Source organism: Genypterus blacodes, unplaced genomic scaffold (genome assembly GCF_046128005.1).
Source record: "Genypterus blacodes isolate CSIRO-AG114 ecotype Tasmania unplaced genomic scaffold, CSIRO-AGI_Gbla_v1 ptg000012l_1, whole genome shotgun sequence".
Classification (NCBI taxonomy): domain Eukaryota; kingdom Metazoa; phylum Chordata; class Actinopteri; order Ophidiiformes; family Ophidiidae; genus Genypterus; species Genypterus blacodes.
The window spans coordinates 1,004,398-1,015,232 of NW_027466826.1; the positions used below are offsets into that span (position 1 = coordinate 1,004,398).

At 41.4% G+C, this 10,835-nt stretch overlaps 1 protein-coding gene across 2 annotated transcripts; it reads right to left on the minus strand.

The window, feature by feature from the left end:
* Nucleotides 1–31: 31 nt before the first annotated feature.
* Nucleotides 32–8,480, minus strand: LOC143011760 (calpain-1 catalytic subunit-like). 2 transcript variants are annotated; one of them, XM_076164761.1, is made up of 23 exons: nucleotides 8,342–8,480; nucleotides 7,140–7,157; nucleotides 6,365–6,611; nucleotides 5,726–5,795; nucleotides 5,145–5,263; nucleotides 4,931–5,064; nucleotides 4,611–4,779; nucleotides 4,394–4,477; nucleotides 4,212–4,297; nucleotides 3,922–3,996; nucleotides 3,682–3,842; nucleotides 3,431–3,600; nucleotides 3,317–3,328; nucleotides 2,874–3,085; nucleotides 2,712–2,751; nucleotides 2,564–2,629; nucleotides 2,277–2,334; nucleotides 2,061–2,125; nucleotides 1,867–1,935; nucleotides 1,683–1,761; nucleotides 1,486–1,599; nucleotides 956–1,014; nucleotides 32–869 (listed from the first exon to the last, which is right to left on the minus strand). In XM_076164761.1, exons 3-23 carry the CDS (start codon nucleotides 6,608–6,610, stop codon nucleotides 843–845), a joined length of 2,115 nt encoding a protein of 704 aa, XP_076020876.1. In that variant the 5' UTR covers nucleotide 6,611; nucleotides 7,140–7,157; nucleotides 8,342–8,480; the 3' UTR covers nucleotides 32–842. The 2 variants fall into 2 exon arrangements, with proteins under 2 accessions (XP_076020876.1, XP_076020868.1); XM_076164753.1 differs by lacking the exon at nucleotides 7,140–7,157 and having other exon boundaries at nucleotides 8,342–8,479.
* Between the last annotated feature and the right edge of the window lie 2,355 nt (nucleotides 8,481–10,835).

Below are 10,835 nucleotides of genomic sequence, written 5' to 3' on the forward strand. Positions count from 1 at the left end.
GATGTGGGTCAAGCTCAGGATGAAAAGCAGAAATGTTGAGGGAACGATTTATTGAAGGCACAACATACATTCACAACACAAAATACATCTGACTGGCACATTTGTTTTCCAAAGCAGTGTGTATATAACATGGTATAGGTACAGGATGAGGCATTCAGCGTCATGTGATCCCTGCCGGTGTCAAATTATATTAGAAGATGTGAAGCGACTGCTCATTTAACTACAGCTTTCTATCCCAGTGCAAAGTACAATCTACTAATCATCACAGTAGTAAGCTACAAACAATGCTATAATTTACTTCAAACGCAAACACTTCAGTCAGATTCACTCCTGTACTGCCATCTACTGGTGCAACTGAATCATCACTGAATTGTTAAAGTCAAATGAAAAAATGTGAAATTACAAGACTCAACTATTTCAAGAGCCACAGTAACAAACTCAACTTCAAATAACCTACAACTTCTCTCTTAAGTTGTTAGTAAGTCAATTTGCATACAATCTTTCAAATAACACAACCGTCATAATGCACATTAAAGTTAGTGAGTTTTAACATGCGCTGACTCGTGCTAATGATTACATACAAGAGATGTCAGGTCTGTTGAGGCACAGTGACTGCTTTATGCTGTAGTGTTGCATAGTTGGCATGGTCTGGTTGAGATACTTGGCTAGGTTGAGCTTTGGTTCTCTCCTCTATACAGTTATTTTACTACTTTAGATACATTGAGGTGAGTGAAAGGATCAAGGGGCATCAAGTCACTAAGGCTGAGAGTCTTCAGGGCTTCATGGCACTCAGCAGGGCACTGTTCCTTTTCTCTGCATCCCTCCAGGAAATAAGATCCTCTTCAACCACACATGCTTAAGTACAGCCACTATTCGTGCAAAGTGAGAAGTGAGTTAGACGAACAGAAAAAGGTTTATAAAATGTAATGAGATTTCCTTCTGAAACAGAACTCACCTCTGTGAGATTCAACTGAGCTTCTCCTGTTCCCTCCGTGTCCATCTGCCGGAAAGATCCTATCAAAACAAAGTTATGTCATGAAGTAAACACATTCACACCAAGAACGAATAGTCCTCTGATATTACCCCTTTGACAATATCAAGCCAACCCTCATATCCTCAGCAGTTTACTGTTGGAAACGTGTCAGAATGGCTTTATACCACAGAACATCATCTGACAGTAGATGCATGTTTTCAGCAAAAATGACAAATCGGATCACATATTTAAGTTCACCAGATCAAGATCAACATCTGGAGGCGGATTAAATTATACCAATTCGTGGTCCATCATGGGATAGACCTTCCTGATTTGACCGTTGAGAAAAAGTTGTTGATGTACTGTGTCTGACAAAATTGGTTTAGGATCAGCTCTTCTTTGAGCCAAGTCTCTCCTATCTACAAGATTTCCTAAATCTGTTATTTCAGCTGTAGCTGAAAAGCAGACAAACAGATGAAATCCTTTTTTGCAGAGATAATGACAGTACTCACTGAACATGGTTTCAAGCTTGACCAAGCAGCAGATGAAGTTGTCAAAGTCAATAATCTCATTGTCTGCATAGCGTGCTACCAGAACCTGGTGGAGTCTGTTGTTGAGTTTGAAACCTGCACAAACAGACATCAGATGATTTGATAAAGAATCTCATTTGTGACTGCGTGTAGATGATGGATACTCAAAAGCTTCGTACCTGCTTCTTCCGTAGCAAGACGCATCTCATATGAGCTCATGGCCCCTGACTTGTCAAGGTCAAACTGTCTAAACACGACCTGAGAACAGAGACAGACACATAAAGAGAAATATCAATAACCAGCTGTAAATCTGTGCATGTTGTTCCTTTGTAGAGTTTCCTTCATTCAAGCATTTATTCTTACCAGCCACTTTCGGATCTTATTCCAGAGGATTTGAAACTCAACCATCCCTAAACGAGCACTGCCATCTTTCTGGGAAACATGGTGTCAAGGGGTGAACACAGAAATATGCTGGAAGTACTATTTGTGTATTCATAATTAACATGAAAAACCAAAAACCCTTTATTCTAGTCAAGGTAAATATGTTGAGAGGATACGTCCATCAGGTTCACCATGGTCCTACAAGATTCAAGACTGAAGCCATCCGTCTTCAGATCTTTGTCTGAAGCAGCAAAAACATTAATCTGACCGACAAAGTTGTAGTCAACACAACCTTTTTTGAGATTCTCTCTTGGAAATGGATAAACTGATGATACTGTTGATCTAGTCAAGGTACTGAATGATACTGTAAATTAAAAATAAATCAAACTCACGCCGGGATACAACTCTGTTTAGAATGGTCCTGAGCTCGTGAACAGAAATTTCCATATCCTGGAAAATTATCATTTGTTTCAGTGAGAAATACATCAATGTCATTTCTCATGTAATCTTTTATTTTATAACCAGATGACTCCTAACAAGACATACCTGTTTTGATTTATAATTAAAGTAAGATGATGTAAGTGTTTAATTTTTGATGCCATAACAGCTCATGTATTAGATGAAAACATTAATGCAATGTATATCCAACAATTGAATCGACCTGTTATGAAGCACCTACCTCGCCAGCCAGCTGAGCAAACATTGCCTTAAAAGAGTCATCAATGTCATCCTCAGTTATTTCATCCTGTATGAAAGTCGAAATTGTAAATATGAAGCTCTGCTGTAGCATAAGAGATATTCCTAATGGTAAAGTTGCAGATACTGACCTCATCTTCCAAATCTGCACTGATTTCATCATCAAGTTCTCTGCAAAGGACAAGAAAATGTAACGTGAACTTTCTTTTCCACACCTGAATGGAATGAGTTAAATTAAACAACATAAGCACAACATATAAATCAGCACTGAAATGACACACAAAGACACGTACTCTGTTTCTGACTGCTTCTCAGTGAAGACTCTGAGGACGAAGTCAGCCTCCTTACTGGCCTCAAATGTGGAGGGGACGATGAGATACTCTCCAGGGGGCAGACGAAGGCGCGTGCTCACCTCTCGCAGGTTAATGAAGGTCTCAGAGCGAGCGCACGATGAGTGGCTCAAAAAGAAATTTTTCTTCAAGTGGACATTCTGGCAGCCTTTAAACTAAAAGCATTACATCACAAAACATGGATTAAAATGTGTGGGAAATGTTCAAAGTTAAGGTTTAGTCTAATTGCATGAATCACATTAATGATTTTATAAAATAGACTACAGCTTTTTGGAATGTATTTCAATCAAATCCAACACTAAAGTAAAACATGCAACACTGATATGGTGTTAACAACAATGCTGTGTTATAATCTTGACAGCAGCAATAATTAGTACATTGCCTACCTCATCTGGAATCTGCAAGAAAAGAGCAAAATGAATCATCATCAGTTAATATTATAATAAATAGCACAATTAGGATGAGCAAAGTCCCTCTTTAGTCTTCTCGTCTGTTCTCACCTCGTAGAGAGCAAAGCCGATGGTGTGCATGTCCTGACCTTGGCGCCGGTATCTCCTTCGATCCTTCTGTATCAGAGACACCAAGAAACTACATGCAACCTCATCGTCTTCTGGGTCGTCATCCTCCTCCAGCAATGTGATCTTATACTGAGGGTTGATCCAGAACGTGTCTGTGAGGATGGTTAATTTGTCTGTGTTAGACTTTTTGACTTGACATGCATGGAACCTGTGACCACATAGTGGAGACCTACTGGGATTGTTCCTGCAGCCTCCCGCGGTGCTGCCTCTCCTCCAAGAGCCATGGAACTTGATGGTGTTCCAGTGGCTGAGACCTTCCTCACTCAGAACATCTGGAGTCAAGTTACAAATCTCTAGTCGCGAGAACTGCTTCAAGAAATCATTGAAGGACATCCTGGATGAAGAAATAATGCATTAGGGGACAAACCTGGCTGCTGTTTTCCCATATGACGCCACAATTGAGGACATCTTACCAAAACTCTCCATCTTCCATTTTTTCATGCAGGTCTTCTCGTTCAGATGGATCAATCTCATCCCATTCAGAAGAGCTGCAGGGATAATCATTCAGTGTGACACAGGCTAAGATAAAACAATACAAAAGTACTTGTTTTACAATGATGTGTTTGTTCAGACCTCACAGATGCTTACTTTGCCTTATAGTGACATAATATAATGTCACTGTAATAATATCATGTCCAGACCTGCTTGTACCAACTAACAGCATGAAGGGACATAAACATGATAACTACTTTTGTGAACTCACTTGTCACTCCAAGCACCAGTCCACTCCACCTGACCCCAAGGGTTACGTATCCGGATTAACCGCTCCATGCGGCCACGGTAATCAACCTACATAAGATCAGAAAAACAGGCAACTTTGACCCAACCATAGCATGCATAAAGGTAACAGGAGAATGTCCACACCCAATCACACACAGGACAGACCTGCTTCAATCCAGTGAGTGAGTAAGCGTGGCCCTTCACCAACTTCTTAAACGTTACAGCCTCCATGTCGAAAGCACTGGTGATCTGTATTTATATGAAAGCACAATAGCTGCATCAGAGAAAGAATTCTCCAGCACAGGAAGTAAATTGAAAAGCTTTCAAAGCACAACGCCTTCATAAAACATCACTCAGCACGTCTTGTGAGCTCAGCACTTACATCAATTGAGCAGCCCAGCAGCGAGCCTCTCTCCAGAGCTTTGCTGATTATCCTGCACAGATCTTTGGGAGCTTTGCGGAGCTCGTACATCTCAGACACACCACCTGTGAAGTCCACAAAGCCTTCAGTGGTACTTCCTCCAGACAGAGCTTCATAAGAGCCGTTCAGCCTGAAAAACACACACAATTCAGTTGTGCTGTCATCAGCGACACTGCTGCAGCATCTCTTAATGCGTCCTTAATGTGAGAAAGAGAGTTACAACTTCCTAACTTACCATAACTACAAATTACTAAATAATTAAGCACTCTCTTAATACCTACTTGGCATAAGCCTTCTCCATGAGTGCACTCCAGAATTCATTGCCTTCAGCAGAGTGGACAAACATGAGCTCTCCATCTTTGACTGGCAATCTGTCATCTATCACAACATCCGTCCATTCGCCAAACTGCCAGAACTGCAACAAAGAGGAATAATCAAGACCTGTGATTTTAAAAGGTGCTAGCAAGGACAGCGTAGAAAAAGACGATTAGGTACCTGAAAGTGGAAAATTCCAGCATAGTCGTCCTGAAAGGATTGACCGTGTGGAACAACCCGATGCAGAAGCTTTTCATTGAGGGTGAGCGAGGCGATGGCTGCTAAGAGCCAGCAGTCACCTGGGGGTGAGAGAACTTCAGAATTCAGGAAAAGTTCAGAAAACAAGCAGAGCACCAGGCGTCATCTCCCTCAGGATTGATTGAGCATATATTTCATCCCACCATATGTGAATCAATATCTGGATCTGGGATGAATTGCACTTGTTGACAGTACATTTCTTATATAAAAAATTTGCTGATCTGTATAAATCTTGGAAATTAAAATCCTATATCCAATTCCTTCTTCAGCGTTGACTCAAAACCTAATGACATCATCCTGAGTCCCAATTCCAACACTCCATTGAAACTTTAAGGTGCAGACAATGAGTGACACATTCAATCACAACAAGTGTCTTTTTTAATAGCTATAATCTGTCAAGTATAAGAATGTTTAATGTCTTGTTGGGCATTCCACTAAAAACACAATGAAACTTTGGGATCTACCCTAAGATTTGACCAGAGTCTTGACCAACATGGACTCACCCAGCGCTCCCTGACAGATGTCTGTTCTGGTAGCACCGCCAACGATAAATTGAGGGTCATCTGTCAGTTCCTACAGTAAATAAAATAAAATAAAGATATTCACAATAACTATCAACTTCCGAAATGTCATTTCATTTGATACTCTTATTGTAATTGTTTATCATACTAGTAAAAAAATGTTACAATCTCCTTGATGACTGGACTTCTCCAACCTCTGCTATTCTTGCATCTGAGTGTAAACAGCTTGTGTGTTTTAGTGATGCACAGTAAACAAATGTCAGTCAGTGAGGGAGTGGTCAGAGAATGCAAAGTGATGCCAACAGCTGCAGTGGTCTGTATGGTGAAAGGGTCCTGTCCTTACTTGTCCTATTCTGTCTGAGTTTGCAGACTGGGGATGGAATCAGCTGCATGTGTGTCATTGATATGTTTGTGTCAAGATTCCATGTTGTCAGAAACACAAGCATGTGGTGAAATATTACATGAACATAGCCATTAAACCTGGAGTGTTGGACCATTTCACACATAAATGTTGTACAAGTAAAGCACGTAAATTAAAACTTCATTCACATTGCGAATATAAAGTTTTATACATAACAAGTCAATCACTTTTCAAAGCATTGTTAATTTTTCGCTCCTCACCAAGGGCCTCATCCATTCCACACCGCTGGTTTTAGAGGTATGGGGGGCGAGCTCCTTGAATCCCAGGGATAGAGGCTCAGCGGGGAAACAGGGGTCTTCAAACAGGCACCCAGACTCTACACACTCCTGCTTGAGAGCCTCATAGTCCTGATTGGAGAAGTGCAGCGCCTGCTCGTTGGAGCCCATGCCTTCTGCCCGCAGCCTGTTGGCATATATGCTTGCAGAAATCCCTCCTACTGGATACATACTGGAGCAAGATAAAAATATGGAGCTGGGTTGTGCACGGTAGGGACTATAAATAGCAGAAAGCTAAACAGCAGCACACGCTTGTCTGAGAGTTACATGCACAGCAATCGGGTGTCATTTGTTGGTGTTACTTAAGCAGTGTAGCGTGTAGTGTGTCCAAATGCATGTTCATACAAGTGGTGGTACTATACTGCACTGAATCTGACTTCAGCTACTCCATTCTGATTGCCAGCTGAATTATTTTAAATATGACAGTAAATGCAATGCAAAGAAGTTTGAAATCTAATGATCAAATGTGTTTTCAGATACTTTGGGTACATTCTGTTAATTTAGTTCATTCTTTGCAGGGCCCAATGATGATTATGTAAAATAAATGTAAGCATGCTGTTATGATTATGCCACAATGAGAAAAAATAGACATAAAGAAAAGTTCAAACAAATAAGACAAAGAAAGTGTAATAAGAGTGGCGAACCACAACCACGAACAGAGCAAACAGTGAAATAACACAAGAAGCTAGAAACATGATACCTTGGCTCTATGGGCAGGCTGAAGGGACAATGACATACAAAGAGAAAGGTCATTCAGAGATGTTTTAGTTACAGTATTTTTATATAATCTGGACAGCCGTGAGTTAAAGAGGCATTCAGAGCCATGCTGGGAAAAGCTGGCCCTAGAGCAGCTGGGTGTTTACAATTTAGTGGGGTCTGTTCCCTCTCTCTTTCCCCCCCCCCCCCACCCCCCAGCTTTCTTCTGTCTGAATGCACTTGGTTTTGAATGCCAAACATGTTTCAAGACTTTAAATCAAGTCCGCAGCAAGGAAATTACAGTTTGGTGTGGAAAATAACATTGGAAGTAAAGAGAAGTGGACAAAACCATCAAAAAATCTGCCGTTAAGTTTTATCTGATCTAAACTGAATTAACTGTACGCTCACACACAATCCTCAAATGGAATCGTAATGAGTCAGTAAATCATCTGCTGGCACGGAATGCGAAAGCAAAGGCTTTGATGGAGGAACAAAGTGCATTACAAATCAATAAATTTAGACAGAAAGCAATGTTTTTGATAGAAACGAACCCGGACACAAGACCCTTGATTATGTAAGAACAGGCCCCCCAATCTGAGGCCCCACAGCCCCTGTGAAGTCAATAAGAATGTCTGTGTGGCCTGTTTGACAAGTGAGAGAATACTGCAGGACACTGACCAACAGGATCTCTCTCTTTTTCCTATAGGAACAAGAGAAGTGCTGATCTATGCGGTAAGTCCTGAGCTGATGGAACCTACAAACACACCATCAGCTTCTGTGCATAGTGGGGGTCTCCTGTGCTCTCAAAGGCGCTACATAATAGTCAGTTACTGGCACGTTAGGCATGTAATGATTGTGACGCTGCATACAAAGATCGAGCTCAGATTGTTTTACAGCACCTGTTCAGAAGTACAGTAGGCCTGCGTGCTTTTTTTATGTGGGCACTTGGCCCATTATAGTCAAATTTCGGTCAACGATCACACATATTTATGACGTAATCCCTAATGAATCCTTGCACGATTATGTAATAGACTGGCTGTGGTTGCAGGAAAACTCTTCACTGTAACAAATCACACCGACTCAAAGTAAACACACGGTGGCCTAGGCTACAATAAAGCTCAACGCTGCTGCACCGTTACTCAAAGTGCTCCGATCAAAGTCAGTCAAACAAAGGCAAAACGACAGTTTACGACAGTCTACACTCACCACTTTAGAAACAGCTGATGGCTCCTTCAAACAGAACCGGGTGTGGATGATCGCGTAAATCTGGTAGAGGATTTTCAGTATCCTCGAGTCCAGTACTGCCCTCTGCGCTCCACACACACTGCAGGAGAGCCCAGCCCCACATCGGAGGAGGGGCCACCGTCCCTGCCTGTCTGTTCCTGCACCGCACTCTACCGCTAGGGGACCAGGTGGAGTATAACGTCCTTCGTCAACACAAAGTTACAAAATAAAGGCTATTTACACCTTATTCAGAATTTTCTGGTTCATGCTTGCTTTCTTGCACTTATAACCGTATAACATTGATGAGGTGATGGTTTGGATTTCAGCTACACTACACAAAAAATTATCTGGAATATCTTCAGTCACAAAAACAAACACTGCAGCTGTCCAGTGACAAATACGTCGATTGCGATCGACCGGTCGCTCCTTCATTACACTCCTCCTCTTCCTCAAGTCTGACTGTCCGCAAATCTCCTCCATAGTCTCATCCATCGCTTCATTGTCCTCCTTCATCTCTCCTCCTTGTCATTCGCCTGCAACTCCACCTAAGGTTCCACAGTCTCCTCCTTCATCTCCTCCTTAATGTCCTCCTTGTTCTCCTCTTTCTTGTTGTCAACCTCCAGTTCTTCGAGCTGTGGCTCCTTCTCTTTATTTGATTTGATTACAGAACATATGCAGTCCATACACATTTATAGCTGATAAAAAACAGTGATATGTTAGCTGCCAATCTGATATGATTTTCTGTCTACTGGAAGCTTTGGGAAAGTAGTGACTCCACTAGAGGTCACTGTGCAACATGTAGACAACCCGACTTAAAACTACATAAAGAAAAAATAAGTAAGAAAATCAAACATGTTCATTTGCTTCGATAGTATCTATACAAATGACACAAACTTTGTCATTTTTTCACTCATGCACATCACATAACAAAATAACAGCAGTAACTGGTTTGAACTTTGAACTTTGTCCCGAGATCTCAGGAATCAACCACCAATTGAACTTTGAATGTACAATTGAACTGAAAAACACAGTGGTGATTTTCATTTAGCCCACAAGTCCTCCTGGTACCAACAGCAGGTGACAGTAAAAACAAACTCAGCCCGGTTTTGGCTCTATTATTTCCTTAGTAGTTGTGGAAAAAGAAAACATTAGCATGCGATTGTGAATTTGCACTATTGCTGTATTTTGTCCACCAATCCATTCTGTGTCAGCTTAATTTGTTGAGAGCCAAGGGGGCTGCAGGCTTTCTTAGAAGTCATTACACATTACTCTCGTGCTGTTTCAAAGGTTATGTTTGTACTCATTTTCGGTTATTTATTCATCATTTTCTGCTTTATTGTGTATACAAACCTCTCCTCTGGTTTCAGACACCTCACTTCCTGTCCTTGTGTGCCTCCTGCCTGTGTGATTGTCTGCCCCGTCCTGATTAGTTTCACCTGTCCCTCATCCTTCCCTCCCTGCTGTATCAGTCTGTGTTTCCCTCAGTCTGTGCCAGTTCCTCTTTGTAGCAAGCATTCCAGTGTTATTCCTAATGTTTGTGTATTTAGTTTTTTTGGCCCTTTTTGCCCTTTTCCCAATTGGATTTGTTTGCTTTTCTCTGGACTGATTTTCTGTGTACCCAACCCCTGCTTCAAGTCAACACTTTGATTCCACCTGTTTTTGAGTGTTGAGTTGAGCATTTGAGTCCATTGTCTGTTGGTATCAGTGTTTCAATTCACACCTATGGGCAATTTGCTGAAAAACTAAAATGTATTTTCTTTTGTAAAATTTTGAATGAAGGACAGGTTGTTTTTGTGTTTTTATTTTGAATCGGTGGAGAAAATCAAGCACTTTATCTTTAGGGCAGCAAGATGGACAGAAAGGAAGGACTTCAAGGAGAGGACGAGAGAGAGGAGGCCACACCTAAGCTGTTTATTAAGCAATAGAGGCTTGGCTCATCATTCATAATTTCTTATAAAACAAGTAGCTTTGCAAACACATGCATAGTGTAAGCAAAGCGCATGAGTATCCATCACTCCCTGAATAAACCAGCACATCAAACAATGTGTGACTTAGAGAGCTGTTTGATTAAGGATCAGCTTTTGTGTGTAAGGTATAGACATATAAAGGCAGCCTACTTGCTTCTGTAGCCTCCAGATATCAAACTTTGAAGTGTTGTAATGTCATCTACATTCCATGCATTGCTTCATTACACACAGTATCTTCAAACCTCAGTTTCACAACTCTGAGCTATCTGCATGTAACCCCCTCCAATATGTCTCACATGCATATGCGCACAAGCACAAACATAATGTGGCAATGACCGAGGTGCTTCTAGGTGTGTCCCTGTTTGTGTTGCAGCTGTGGTCAGAGGCATCATTCTGCAGATTTGTTTAAAGGGTTGCTCCCGTCTGCTCTGTTTACCTCACCTGTCCTCACCTGTCGCTCAGAGGCCCCTCCCTGTCTGCCTGCCCCTCATGTGACAGCTAAAAAGGAA